This window comes from Lates calcarifer, linkage group LG24 (genome assembly GCF_001640805.2).
Source record: "Lates calcarifer isolate ASB-BC8 linkage group LG24, TLL_Latcal_v3, whole genome shotgun sequence".
NCBI lineage: Eukaryota > Metazoa > Chordata > Actinopteri > Centropomidae > Lates > Lates calcarifer.
The window spans coordinates 2,313,197-2,328,883 of NC_066856.1; the positions used below are offsets into that span (position 1 = coordinate 2,313,197).

General features: G+C 38.5%; 2 protein-coding genes across 2 annotated transcripts in view; both read right to left on the reverse strand.

Moving 5' to 3' along the window:
• The window catches only part of ccny (cyclin Y), a 36,075-nt gene extending 30,436 nt beyond the window's left edge, over positions 1 to 5,639 (reverse strand). Inside the window, exon 1 of the mRNA XM_051066660.1 lies at positions 4,926 to 5,639. Within this exon, the coding sequence (XP_050922617.1) occupies positions 4,926 to 5,079 (154 nt within the window). The 5' untranslated portion in view covers positions 5,080 to 5,639. The remainder of the gene's footprint in view (positions 1 to 4,925) is intronic.
• A 1,726-nt stretch (positions 5,640 to 7,365) lies between these two features.
• Positions 7,366 to 15,273, reverse strand: LOC108898322 (cAMP-responsive element modulator). Its single transcript, XM_051066925.1, has 6 exons — positions 15,103 to 15,273; positions 14,366 to 14,478; positions 13,752 to 13,913; positions 13,356 to 13,511; positions 9,917 to 10,064; positions 7,366 to 8,692 (listed from the first exon to the last, which is right to left on the reverse strand). The coding sequence occupies exons 2-6, from the start codon at positions 14,460 to 14,462 to the stop codon at positions 8,536 to 8,538; spliced, it is 720 nt and encodes a 239-aa protein (XP_050922882.1). The 5' UTR covers positions 14,463 to 14,478; positions 15,103 to 15,273; the 3' UTR covers positions 7,366 to 8,535.
• Positions 15,274 to 15,687: the final 414 nt, after the last annotated feature.

Here is a 15,687-nt window from a genome sequence, read left to right on the forward strand (position 1 = left end):
TCAAATACTCCATTTAGAACCCAATCTGTATCGCTGTATCTTTCATGATTGATTTCTCTCTGAATAGTGTTCCAGCCCAGTCCTAAAACAGAGAGTGTACAAATAATCTGTCAGGTTTTAACTCTGAGAGGCTGACACTGAAATGTGACATTTGCTGCCCGCGTTTTAGACAGCTCATCAAACTGTAGGGGTGTTCTGGATTGTTTTGAAGAGCTGTCTCTCCTGGCTTAATTTCACACAAAAAAAACCTTTACCGTAATTAATACTTAATAACTTCACCCTAAAACTATCAAAACTGGTAGGCACAGGTTTGCTTAGACAATGACAAAAACAGTCAATAATTCTTTGCAAAAATATAAATTTTTGCATCTTTTTAATAGAATATTCACATGATTATTCATGTTCTCCAATTATCAAATAATTTTACATGATTCATAATTCATTTGGTTATAATGTGCTGTTGGCTTATGGCTCTTACATGCAGTTTTTAATAATAGCTGTTTGTAATTACAGTATGTCCATCCTAGGAATTAAACTTGCATTTACTGCACTGGAGACATGGGAAAGAGGAAAGTTGTCAGTTAAGTATAAATTTAAATGTATACATCTTCACCTTGGACATAAAGATCCCAGACAGAATAATAAGCATTTTTCTCCTCATCAACTATCAAAATATTATAGTATCATACAACGTACATCTAGGTCAACCCGTCTGGAATTCAGAGACTCCCCAGGCTCATCAACCAGGCATGAATAATCCATGTCCAGATTTCAATTAGCCTGCAAGCAAGACTCATCAATATGCGTGTGTGTGTGCTCCAGAAATAACTAACTTTAACACTGATGAGACAGAGACAAACGCTGGGCCTGGAGCTATTGCTCATTTACAGATGTCTACATTAAGTAAAACCCAAACAGGGTGAGAGATATATCTGTTTGGTCTTACATATCTCCTTTCTTTTTCTCTTATTTCTGAGACATCACCTTTACTCAGAGCCGCTGCACAGAAATACAACATTACAACATCCTCTGTTCAAATTAGGCTAAAAATAACTCAGCTGTTTAGAGGGTCTGGGAATGGCAAAAAAATGTCCCTCTTTCTTCTGAGCACTGCAGTGGCAATGAACCTAGTTGTGTTGAGATAAATGAGATACATGTAGATGACAATATGTAATCTGATAATCTTGTCCACCATATTCCTCTCCTATTACTCTAAACTTCCTCTTCTTCCTCTACTCCAAAAGGGGCTGTTACTCATACAGCTTCCCTCATGTCAAAAATGTAATTTGAAAAGCAAAATAGAGCATGCTACTCTTTACAATCAAGATCAATTCAAGCATAGTGCCATTCCCTATTGCCTGATAGTTTCAATAAAAGAATAAAGAGATATTTTGTGCTTTTGTGCAATATCCAAGAAGCCACCATTTATAGACTTTACTTTCTTTATGTAACTACTTATGCATTTTTCATATTAAATGCATTTAGACAGGAAAGCATCTTGGCCGTGGAATCTGCTCAGTGACCACACAAACCACCAGTCAAATAACACTAGCTTGAAAAAGCAGGGATATTTCATGAGTGAATTCCTCCCCTTGGGAATCAATTACTTAACCTTTGTGTGTTGATAGCAGCCATAAAACTTAACTACCCTTTAGGTCTGTATATCTGGAGTAGTCGACATGTCTTTATCGCACTAAAAGGTAAATGATGGACTTAACCCTGATGTGCTAAGTAGACTCGTGTCCTGATATTGGCATGCTTATACATGGTGTGAAGTACCTATACAGCATGACAGACTGAACACAAATAGACATAAATAGAGATAAATCTAAAGAGGAATGAATCTCCAGCCTCTACCCTGACTGATTATGATCAGAAAAAAGGGAATTTATAGGGAGTGAGCAATTGCTCTGGCAAATCAGATTATACTGCTGATTTGTGAAAGGGGTCACTTGAAAGACCCTCTCTTTCTTAGAAGAAAGCTGTTCAATGAGCACTGTTTTGTTTGTGCATACGCACGAGTGTGCATGTGTGTCGTCACCACTGTCAGCAGTTCTCATGGCTGATTTTTTGTAATCACATGCTTAACATATCCAGATGTAAACACACCAGACAATCAGAAACATTCATTCAGTATATGCAAACAAAACCATACTATTTATTCAAATAAACCCGAATCAAATAAAACACAAGAGCTAGATTACCATCACGCTGCCTGCCTGTATGAGAGCTGAATGGGCAAGATAAACACTTGAGCTTCTATGTCCTCACATTCATAAGAAAGATATCAAATCTCCTTGAATCACATGATCTCCTTGCACATTTCCATATTTACTGTTCACACTGTACTCAAGATTAAACCAGTTCTTTACTAAAGCCTGGCTTGGGCATGATGACCTACAGTATATGTGACTTTCTCCAGTGTTGATTTGCTTGGACCAAACTGTGTTACTCCACAGGATATGTGTGGAATGCCATTCGAGGTCCAGTGACAGGGTCAAACTGTCATTACCTGAAGACTTGTGTAAACAGCTAAGGACAAACACTAAAAACCAGTAGGAAACCTGTTCTTGCTTTCCCTTTCCTTTCACCATTACATTTATTCTAAAAGATACAATCAAAGCTTTGTGTATGGATTTGCTGGTCATTATTAACTCTTGTTCATTCACAAGACAACAAAAGAATTATCCTTGAGACTGAATTATTATGATAATTATCATTATCATTATTATTATTATTGCAACTAGCAAACATTTTCAGAAATATGAAAGGGGTCAAAGCTATACTAATGATTGAAAGAATGAGATTGTGGGTGTCTGGACTCATCCATACAAGCTTGGAGCAGAAGCGCTGCTTCTTCACCTTGAGGTGGCTCAGACACCTGGTTAGGATTCCCCCTGGACACCTTCCTGTGGAAGTGTCCCAGGCCTCCCCAACTAGGAGGACTGCCCTGGGTGGACCCAGAACATGCTGCGAGAGATTATATATCCCATCTGGCCCAGAAATGCCTTGGGATCCCCCAAAAGGAGCTGGGGGAAGTAATTGGGGAGAAAGGATGTCTAGGATACTTTGCTTTGCATGATACTACCCTGACTCAGATCAGAATAAGCATCAGAAAATGGATATATGGAAGGCCTATCAGCAAAAAAAAAAAACTCTTTTGGAAGTTCTAGTACAAAATTATAGTGTAAATATCCAACTGATCATTAAAAACCATACTGGTCAACCCACATTCAACCCATTCCATGCCTGCTCCATCAATTACAAAGTTGCTGAAGAAGGCACAGTTCAGACCAGACTTTCCTGATTACTCACACCAGGGAGTCCAATCCTCACAGGGAGGAGTACAGCGGGGTTGACTGGCCTTTTTTTCAGCAGTTCATTTAGACTGAGCAATATAGCTCTGGGAAGAAACCTGCCATGCCAGAGAAAATGAGACAGACATAAGTCCAAGTGGCACTTTGACCTGTTTTTGGCTGACATCATATCACCCTGTGAGGGGCATTTTGTGCTACTTGTATCCACTCAGCTATTATCTTGACTCATTTTGAAGACTGAGACAATGTGATGCCAAGTTGGTTGATATGCCACAACCTGAAATGAGTTTGCTCTAACAACAGGTATAAGGCTAATATTTCATGTTTACTAATAACTGCAGATTTCCTCAAGCATTGCTGGTAATTTCCTGATGTTGGTGGCATGCTGGGATGATTTCCTTTCTGGCCTACCTCTCCCTCCCCACCTATTTCCTTACTAATCACTGGGGTTCCTTTTTTTTTTTTTTTTTTTTTGTCAATGACACACAATTAGACCTCATTAGATACTGAAGAGATTAATACAACTGATTAATGAAATTCCATGACAGAACTGTTGACTGACAATTCCATATATCTGTGGAGGTAAATAACAGATCAAAGCATCTGTGCTGGCATCTAACGAGCCAAAAGCAGTTTGGCTTAATTATCCTTCATTTTGCTGGGGTACAAAACTAAATGTTTGACTTAAAATGCACAGTAGCACAGCACAGTAGAATATAAGCAGTGGTGTTAATGATGATTAAAATGTGTTGCTGGTCATTTCCTATTCAAATCCCCAAAGGAAGTGAATGGACACCCTGCCATAAACACTATCCATCATTATCACATCACCTCCCACTGAAACGCATTTACACTGACCCCTCAATATGCTGTCCCAACCCTACACACCCTGTCACACACAGACACACAGTTAAGATGATGCAGGCTTGAGGTCAAGTCATCAAGTCATGTCTCCTTCAGCAGACTCATTCAAACGGCCTTCTGGACTACGAGAATGACAACATCCAAGCTTACCATGGATTCTCCCTTTTTTAAACAGCAAACAAGCCAAACAAAGAGAAACGGTAGATCACAGAAAATAAATCACCATGGTTTTGAGCAGAAGTGCACTAACCTTGTAGCATGTTATAATCTAGATGGAATGCAACACTAAACCTGGGAATGATCCTAACACCTTCTTTTTAAAAGCAGACCTGTAGCAAATGGCTCAGACTAACAGGGATATTTTGTTGGGGAACCCCTTTTAATTTGATACCCTGGAAACCACTGCCCTATGGCTGATTTCCAAACATGCTGGGAGTCCAATAAAAAGGAAGCCTACAGTATTGTAGTTAAAGGTGTAATGGATGGGTGGATGCTTTACACAGATGTTGCAAGTTCTCATTATCTGTTAATTCTGCAGCATAAATCTGCAGAGGTGTGAGTCTTTACAGAATAAGAAATCACTGTCCATAATTGTTTTACCATGGAATACTACCAATAATAACCTACTGTTAATAATAATATTATTACTAATAATAATAATGACAGTTAATGACAGCAATTAGTGTGAGTTGTTTCCTGTAGACTATTTAAATGTCATTCAGACACGTAGGGTTAAAATCTTACCATCTATATTTTCTCTGTCGCTGATGTGCTGGAGGTTGCAGCCCGTGTCCTCGCGGCTCAGCTCCGGCTCTGGCCGGTAGGTCTCCAGCCTGGAGTGGTTGTTCCTCCGGTGTTTAGGGCTCGAGGACACGCAGCAGGAGGTTGTATTCCCCATGGTGTAAGCAGGCTTTGACGACTAGTCCTCACCCAACAGTTTATCTTCAGCCCTCTGGCTGTGCTGTTAGCGCTACTACAAGAGAGAAAAAACGGGGCGGTAACGCGGACAGACAGACCTGGTGCAAACTACAAACTGGCCCCGGTATCCGTTAGCGCTACATGCCCTTCTCTCCGGTTTAAAATACGCTTAGCTGGACAAGTTGAGTCATTTAAAAAGCTGATAAAATGCCAAGGTAGGCTAATAAATCATGAGTAGCCCAACGTCCCCTTCCAAACCTCCAGGCGAGGGCAGATAGTGCCTCTATATATCAGGCTTCGGTTTCACTGTCGACTCCCTCGCCTTGTAATTCCCGTCCAGGAGTCCTGTTATCTTCACAAACACATTTTGACACACTGTTACTTTATGCCGACATGAATGAATACGAGGACATGGTACTTTAGTTAGTCATAAGAAGCTATTTATGCTCTCAGCGCTACATGGTTGCCGATGTTCTGTAGACTGCTGCTGCTGCTACATCCGCTGCCGTGTTGCTTTCAGGTGCATCCCGTAAAGTCGAGAGTCAAGCTAAGAAATGCTTTCGCAATTAGAGGTTTTCAAATACGAAAGCGGAAAAATCCCACATAGTTAGATTTTGAGCAAAGACAAGGGGATATCTTGCCACAGATTTTAATTCGTTACTTCTGGACCATGTAAAATATCTGTTGTTCAACATTGTAAAAACAGACAACATAGAAAAACGTACAGTAACAGGGTTCGTTTTTATTCTCTGTTACTGACTGTATTTCTGCTGTTCGGTTTTTACCTTCCTTTTTACCACGGTCAAAGGAGAGGGTCGTACATGTATGCAGGTAGGAATTACGATATTTCCGGCAGCACATAAACAGACATTAAAAAACCGACAGCGCTGAGGCTGTAATGGAAAAGGTTCCGGTTCAAGTGGGTGGTTACAACTGTGTAATAAATGGACAATTATGACTCTAAGGGGCTACAATAAATCAAGGAAAATATAGTATAGAATGGGATAGAAAAAAACTCTCAACGTTCCTGGGACTCATTAATGATCTGCTTCCCTCCATCAACATTTATATACAGTTATTAAGATAACAATAAACTAAGAATATATAGCAATTTATTCTTGCTAAACAGGTGGGTTAGTAATGCTGTTGCTGCTGCTGTAGCATTGTACCTGTTTATGACCTGTTATGAACCCAAACACAGATACTTGTCATTTCCTTCTTACCCACATGTGTGTATGCCAGTTTATTTAATCTTGACTGATGACTGACACTCTATGAGGGCTTTGTTTTGCTTATGTAAGTGTAAAATGGCTGCTCAGTCTAAATCTATTAAGTAGGATTAACAGAGTTTAACAGAAACAAAGTGGAATCCTGAGGAACATCCTAATCTACTCAGATGATTTACCTTGATGTGTGAGATGATATGTCTACACTTGATGGCTCACACTAACACTGATGATGCTGGAGGCTGAAGAATGTCTGAGAATACACAGGCTTTCTGCCTGATTACACAGGCTGCAATGCTTTACTGAATGACCAGGTATGGTGCTGTAGTGCAGCCTGCTGGTACTGCAGCTGCATTGCATTTAGTGATAGAGGGAACCCACATGACAGTCTGCCCCAGGTTTTATAAGAAGACACATTCAGTGATCTGAAAGATGTTTTGTACATATCACGTGAGAGTGCATTTTCAACCTCAAGTTCATCCTTCAAGTGTGTCTTTAGAAGCATATCACAGCAATTGTTTGCATATCGATACATGATATGGAGAACCTACAGCAGTGTTTACGCCTTTTGACATGCATACACAGATGACTATGTATTTCCGTGAGGAGATATGCCTACTGCTGTTTACAGATTTGTTTTTGTGTTTAAATATGTCATGTGTTTTGTTAAGACAGGAATAAGGTTTCACAATAGGCCCAGGTATGTAATAACAGTGTGGCTCTCCCACAACATGCCTGTCATCTATGAAAAACAACAAAAGATGTGAGAGAAGTTCCCCTGCTTTGCCGGTGACAGTTATCATTGAAAGGACAGAACATCACATTCCGAGCAGAAACCCAAGGCTGAGACTTAGCATGGCAATAAAAGCTCTAACACTCACAATGGAACGTTTGCTTTAGTGACTGATTGATTCATTTTTCTTCTGTTTCTCTCAAGCTCAAGTTAATAACAAATGAACTCTCTTGTTTCAACTTGCCTCACAAAAACTAGCCATGTACATTATGTAGGTCTTACATTTACTCTGTGTGAAAACAGGACAGAGAGATGAGCAAGAACTTTATTGAGGCAAATCTAAAAATATCTTAACCTTTGCCTTTAAATATGATGTGGTGAGAACAAGACAACAGCTAACATGTTACAGAGGAGAAATAAAACACCAAAACTGAAGTTGAAAAACTTAATTTTGGCATCATATTTTGTCATTAAAACAAATGAGTTACATAAATGCACTCCTGAATTCAGCCAGGTATACTGAGAAGAAGCAAAGTGATTTAAAACAGCAAGTTAATACAACTTCCACAAATGTATTTAACTAAATATACACATGTTCAAATTAAGACAAATACTTTTTTCTTATTTTTGTACAAACAATGCACTGGTATTCAAAACTAGAAAAATGTGGGGTAAATTTGCCCAAATAAATATTAACACTGCAGGTTAAAGAAAAGTCCTCGTAGAGATGCACAACAGATCCTGACAGGTCTCTACATTAAATATGAAGATGGGTAGCGGGTGATAAATGCAGCAGGTGTTGAGTCCTGTTAGTATGCTTGCATAAGAATTTCTGAAGTGGAATAAAATACACAAACATTGCTATGTGAAAGCCTGATGATCGGATTCCCTTTGAACAATTGGCTAATGACAGAGTTTCCCTGAACAAACATCGGTAGCAAAATATACCTGCACAAAGACCATTCAACTGATAATAGTATCTTAAACTAATCATAGAGGAATGTAAAACACAGTGCAGTTATGGTGATAATAGCACTGGTGTTAGTGGCAGTTACAGGCTGGGCGTCCAAATGGGCAGGATGTTAGGATGCTCAAGCTCTGCAGCTAGGCCTTAAGTTTCTGATTCTCTGCCTCCAGTAAGGTGTTGTGAATCTGCAGGTAGGTCATATATTCCTTCTTCCTCGTCCTGCTTGCTCTGGCAGCCTCCCTGTGCAAAGTGACATAAGCTCCTCGTAATACACACTGACAATAACCCTGACCTGAAACAAGGTTCTTGTTTTTGCTGGTAGTGGTGCATGGATAATTCAGAGCCAGAAACATTGACATCATCGTGTAAACACATTTAACAGCAAGGACAAGGAGTGTTTTGTGTGAGTGTACGTGTGTCTGTATAAGCAAAACCAGAGTCCTCAAGACACCCCACAGAAGCAGACAACACAGTCCCGCACAATCGTGTCTCCTCCTCTAGTCAGAGGATTTACTCAACTTTGTGTCGATAAATGTCTTTTAAGGCTCTAAGCTCCTCAATCAGAGTCTTGTTTTGATTTTCAAGCACGGCCACGCGATTTTCAAGGCATTTGACATATTCCTTCTTCTTTCGTCGACACTCTCGGGCAGGCTTCCCTGGAAGCAACAACAACAGTTACCATGAAAAAGAAGGCTTAAAATCTTGGCTTTTTGCCCAGATACAACAGAGAACTCATTCTATCTGTAAATCAGTTTGCACCGAGGGAAAAAAAGAGAGCTCATGTTACAAAACTTACAAAAGCTTTTCTCAGTGGGCACAGAATGTTTAGATGAGGATGATTATGAACATGTTTGCGACATTGGATGCCTTCGGGATTGGAATTCACATAATAAGAGTCAAACCAAGGAGTAGGAACAAAAAACAACCATAATGATTCAGCGATGATTGGTCGTAGTAAAATCATCATGTGGGAGGACAGAGAACATGCAAACCAGAAAAGTAGGAGTCAGCAGAAGTGACACAAGGTTGGTCACAGCAAACACAAAGTACGCTCAAAGCAAAAAGTACATTAAAAGCAGAGGGTCATCAATATTGTTCACAAGCAAATTAGACTTATCCACAAATATTCATTATGTCAGCCAACTCACTCTTCACTCCAAACAAACATTACAGAGCAGATAATGGGCAGACAACCTATGAATTAGCAGCTTAAGACTCTGGATAGAGGAGAATCATGCAGTGGCATGATGACAGGCTTGTGAATGTTATTATGACCTGCATTGGCATTTGGCATTTGGTATTCCGCAACAGGCACAACAGAAAAGACATGGGAAGAAAACCTCCAAGGATATACAGTCAATGTGTCCAGTAGAGTTAAACTGATGTGTCTAAGGCCAATATCAATATTTAAACTTGAGAGTTATACTGGCCCATATTCATTTTTCAGTGTGGGCACATTTTCCAGTTACACATTTCTTTGTCAGTGTTCTCTGTTGGAAAAGCATGTAACAGAGACATTGTTTTTAGACAAAAAAGATTCTGGTACAGTAGGTGCATTCTCTATTTCCAATCTTTATGCTAAGTTAAGCTAATTAGCTACTGGCTGGTTCTTCCTCTTCCACTTAGCATATTCATGGAAGTGGGATCAACCACCTCATCTAACTCTCAGCAGGAAAACAAATAAGCTTGTTTCCCAAAATGACAAACTATTGCTTTAAAATACTTCAAACTTATCTTTGGCATGTTACACTATAATTTCATGTTAATTGCAACCACAAACTCTCATACCAATACATGACCGATATCATCTAAAAATATCTGCTGCTAATATCGGTATGGCTGACTTATCAGTCTAATGTCCAGGCTCATAAGTGTGAAAGGTTCCCTCTACCTGTTCTTCATCAAGCGAAGCTCTCTCTTTTGTGTGGCATCCTCTGCAGGTTTCTTGGAGCTGTGAGCACTGGTGGCCCCTACCACCCCCTGTGGGAGGCTGGAGCTGGGTATATGCTGCTGGCAGGCAGTCAAGTCACTTGCAGAACCTGGAGAGACACAAGCAACAAGTCAAGACAACAGGACTGGGTTAAACCTAGTAAATCTGTAATGCTATCTGTAAATCCATTACAAAGCTTGTGTCTAAAGTTCTTCCTACGTAACTATTGAGGTAGCTTCAAACCAGTGATTTACTAAACTAGGTTTCATCAGTCAGTGAATTTCATTAAACTAAATATTTTAGATGTAATCTGTTTCCAGGAAACATCTTCCTTATCAACTGTGTAAACAGTAAGTGACTGTAGTCACACGATGTAAAATTTGTTATATTAGAATTTTAGGGGGAAAAGCAAGATCTTAAATTTACCTGCAAATACTTTGTAATTTAATGGATTACTTTGTTTGGTTTGTATGTGCATAAAAGAAGAAATATGTGTTTCAGCATTAGTCCTATTTAAAAATTTGAGAATGTGTGGGAAAATTTAGATGATGCTAACCTAACCAATGCTATTTGGCAATGAAGGCTAATGTTATGTATAAAAGCATTCTATAATTTTAGATACAGTATATTGTGTGTATTGTGTTTTTGTAAAATGTTATTTTTTGTTATTACATATTTATTAAACAGAATTTCTGGATTAGTGTCAGGCCATATATGTCAGCTTTTATTTGTCAGTATAAACAGCCCATATATCAGCAAGCTAACATTGGTAGCATCTGTTAGCTCAGTTAACTACACAAGTCACACCTGCTATTAATAATAACTAATCTTTATGCTAGTTTGAGTGGTGCAACCTGTTTTAATTGAATTTGGAATAATTATTAACAATGTACTAATTTCCACTGGTTAAAGTTTAAATTTATGAAGATCTGGTTCACCAGTCATTCTGCATGTGTATTATTTTCAATTTACTGACAGATAAAACTAACATAGCCTAGATAATCCTGTAACTTTTTTTTTACCCTTTCAGTGTGTATTAAACTAGAGGCTCTCATTCTCAGATGCTGAAGTAAAAGTCACTGTATAAAAGTCACTGCAGTTTAAATAGATTTTAGATGTTCAAGATTTTAAAGGTTTTATTTATCACATGATCATTCATTATGTACTGTGTGATGCAGTGTCTCATAAGAGGCTGTGCTAAATATATAAGAATAATAAATATATATAATTAGGGAATAAATGACCAAATTCCACCTTTAATTCCCTTTTCTTTTATGTCCCCAGAGTATGTACAGTTCTCCTCTACCAAACTAAATAAACCACATATTTTGATAGGGCTAAAGGTCATCAGGATAATATCTTATCAAATGGGTGTGTGACACTGAAAAAGAAAGAAGTACACAGTAAGTGATGGTGTAATTCTTATCTACTTTTCCTTCTGTGCGTTGTTTGCTCAGTGCCAGCAGAACTCACACTGATGATTAATTTTGTGATATGTTGGAATCGCAAAAGGAACTGCATATTATCACAGCGTGGCCAGTGACTGACGTCAATATACATAATATTCACTGGTTCACATTTACATGAAGCTGCTGGGGGCCTTGTTCCAGGAAAAGCAGTGACGTCAGCTGCTACTGCTGCTATGTGCTGTGAGTAGGCAGAGCACTGAAGCATTTCACAGAGGGGGGGGGGGGCAGCAGGCATGGAGAGAGAGAGGCAGAAGGCATAGGGGGTGGGGGGAGGTGGAGCGTGAAAGAGAAAGAGAGAAATAGAAAAAGAGCAGCAGCCTGTGAAAATGTTTCTTATTGAAGTGTGCTTGTTGCAGCTGAGTGATTAAAATGATGCTAATATTTCAACTAATCCTTTGATACTTTTTTTTAGAGTAACCAGCTCAAGATGTTATTTATATGAACTGTTGCATATCATAATAGTGGTGTGTGAAAAAATCACTGAAAAACATGAAGACATTGCTCACAATGTTAAATAGTAATATTCCTGAATTAACTGAATTTCCAGAATAATTTGCTGACAGTGATAACCACTAATAATACTTTGAAAGATTCCTACATGAGAATTTTAACTGAACAAGAATGCTGAATGAAAGAATGAAAGATTTTTACATCTGCAGTAAAACAGATGATAGCAAACATACCTGTTTCTGTCTCATCCCCAGTCACAGCCATACTAAATCTATTCCCAGGTTTTCCAAGAGAAAGTGTCCCCTTCAGAGTCTTGTCTGACTGTAATGTTACCACAGCAAACAGCGAGGCTATGTGTGCAATTTACAATTAGAGGCATTGACATCAGCATGACATCACTGGCCTCCTGATGTCAACAGTATGGTTTGCTCTCTCCTCGACACAGCGCTATGAGTCAGGGGCTCTGCTGTTTGTCTTTGGGAAGGAATTTTCAGCTTGACTGGAGCACAACATTGAATATGGTTTGTTGAAATTGGACAAGCAGTAGAACCTTAGATTATCTGAACTCCAACAAACACACAACCCCCTTTTTTTATTAAAACTTTGTTGTTTAAGCCAGAAACAACATTTGCTAATTTCCTGCATTTTTTCATTGCTAGAAATAAAAATGTTATATCTAGGTAAAAGTCACAGTAAAAAAAAGATACTTTATCACTACAGTGTGCATGTATATATATCCACTGTCACTGCAAACATTCTCTCTCAGCTGATTCACTCCATACTCAGAGCTAAAGGAGCTGGCTCCCTCTGCAGGCAAAACAGAGGTACAAAGAGGAACATGATGACGTTCTATGTTTTGTTTGTGCATTTCCAGTATAATGAAACTTTGAACACCACTGTCTCAGATTTTTACTCAAAATCTACCTGCAAATGTTAAAAGCAAAAGTACTAAACTAACTCTCTGAGTGTTGTACAATTACATTCTATATCATTATGCAACTTAACTGTTTTCTATACTGTATTGTTTAATCTATAAAAATGGACCAAATTTTAGAAGCTCATCATATGCAAAAAGTAGTCAGTAACTATAGCTGTCAAATAAATGTGGTGGAGTAAACAGTACAATATTCCCCTCTGAAGTGAAGTAAACTAAAAGAATAAAGTTGTATGAAGTGGAAATACTCACCTAAGTACAGTACTTGAAAAAAAAAACACTGAGTTTAAACCTGACAATCCTAACCCTCACATAACATTTTACTTGGTTCTGTCTTTATGTGATTTGTTTTACATTTAATGCATTGTTTTATCTGTTTACCTTCTGTCTGGTTGCCCTGAAGTTTAATTTAGTTTCAAACCAGGTAATAATTTCATCTGATGATTACAGAGATGATGCAGGTAACACTGAGTAACTGTCCCTGTCTTGTCTGTTTGATACCCATACTAACAACTGAGTCACAGTGGTCTGGTCAATCAGGTGTTACCTGGCTCTCTCAGCTTACTATTTGTCTGCAGGCCATCAAGCATCGCCCTCATGTACACAGGGGTGCTTGGTAGATGCTGTTGTGTTTGTGTGTTGGTCATGGTAGCCACAGACAGCAGGTTCTGTTTCCCCTCATGCAGGAACTGAACAGGAGCTCCTTGGAAAAAAAAGAAACTTTGTGGGTAAAAAGGTAAGGGTTCCAAATATATAATAATAGGTCACAAGCTGGCAACATCAAAGATATGTATAACGCTGTTATTTGCTTAATACAACATTATGTATCAGTTGTAAGATACAGCTTGGAGACCATAGCCTTAGTTATGAATAATATATGTATATTATGTATTTGTTTTGCAATACTTCTATAATACAGACAAGTATGGAAATAAAGGGTTACCTGGCAACTGGGGCAAACAATAGTGCTGCACGCAATTCAGTGTCTCCCCATAATACTGAAAGGTGCCTGATGGAGTCTGTGGTGCCTGTGTGCTGGTCATGGGAATAGACTGTAGGGTCTCTGTCATCTCAGGTAGGACAGGTGCTCCATGAAAAAAACCAACTGGGAGGGTAAAAATATAAAAAGGTCTGGTAAGTATTAATAGATTATGCTACTTAATTACACAATCTGTGTTGTGTTTATTGCAACAATAAAGTTTCTACTCTTGTCATATTGTATGCTACAATTTTCCTATTGTAACAGTTTATTAATAACTACATCATTGTTGCAAACCCTGCTAAAATAGCGGGTTGAGATTGGTCAAATAAGGTTGTAAGACATTAAACATTGTCTACTTTTCTGATATAGGTTGTCTGTTTTTGGCACATGTTGTCATAATTTTGAGACTGTTACCTTGACATATTAAATAATTTCCAATTACCTTTGGGTGGTGGCACCCAAGGGTAATTGCTTGACTGGTGGACAAAAATGTGACTGTAACAAGGTGTCTGCTGGATGTGAACATAGACATCTGTTTACTAAATGCAAGTTCACGTGTTTTCAGACATGCTTACTGTACTGGTTATGGTTGGTTTGCTGGTAAACAGGTGCATGAATGCAAGCCACAGGTGCACTTGACTGACATTTTGCTTCTGTCTTCTCTTGGTTCATTCTTGACAGTTCAGGCCTTGGCGATTAAAGAGAATTAGAGTTAGGGTTTGTTTTAGCTGAGATGTATGGCAGCGTTAGATAGAACAAGACTATTACACTGAGACTAATTCTGAGCTGTTAGGCCAGCCACTCAGGCACGATGACTCAATTAGTTTCCGTAGTTTGTAAAGGACCTCTCTGTTTTGCCTCAGTACTTTCTGAGGTTTGTATTTCGGAGTCAGAGAATGGGTGGGAGCGGTCTGTTTTCAAACTGGACCATGTTCAACTATTAATTTTTGGAGGTATGTTAACAGATAAATGTGATAACATTGAAAGTCATTTCCTGTTTGACATGAAGTGAACTACAAACACTGGCCTTGGATGGCTCCCTCTGCTGGTTAAATCAAGCAATGAAGGTTTTCTCTCCTCACGTAGTTTGGCAAATCTGCTAACAATTTGCAAAATATAGCGAGATGTAAAATAGTAGTAATAGTAACGATAATAAATAATAATAAAATAATGATAATAATAAGGAATTACATCAGTGTATATTTTCGGGTATGCTAACAACAACTGGTATGCCAGCTAAAGTATGTTTATATTCTACATAATCACAAGCTAGCTAGCGCCCTATAACTTCTTAGTGAACAGTTGTACTCACGATAAATATGTTGAGTGAAACTTGACAAGCTTGAGTGACGACCAAACGAAACAAAACAACTAACAAAAATCAGCTTCAGTTAATGACAGACTGATAAACTACTATGATTTGTGTCTCTTGTTAGCATTTAAAATCTTAGCTAACCCCGAAGAACGTTAGGCAGTATTTTTTTGGGGGGGACGATTCTGATTGGCTAATTTTTGCTCTATTCTAACTGTTCAGTCAGTTATACAATCTATGGTGTTAAGATACAACATCACAAACATGGTTCTGCTTATGGTTTTTAGGGCTCTTGTGGTTTAAAAATGATGCACAAAGTTCACACCATTTACCGCAAACGACTGTCAGTTTTATTAGTTGATATTTCTCTCCAACAACAGTATAGTTTGTCTCAAGTTATTTGAGGGAGATTTCAGTGAAAATTTACTTAGACAGAGAAAACTTAAACTGCTGCTTTGAGAGTCACTTTACATGTATACGACTTGTATAATTTCCCCTAAGGCGAAAATATTTACCCTTGATGTTTAAGACCCGAGACAAAAGTACAATCTACAGAACGTCTGTGGTTATATTTTTAATACTGTA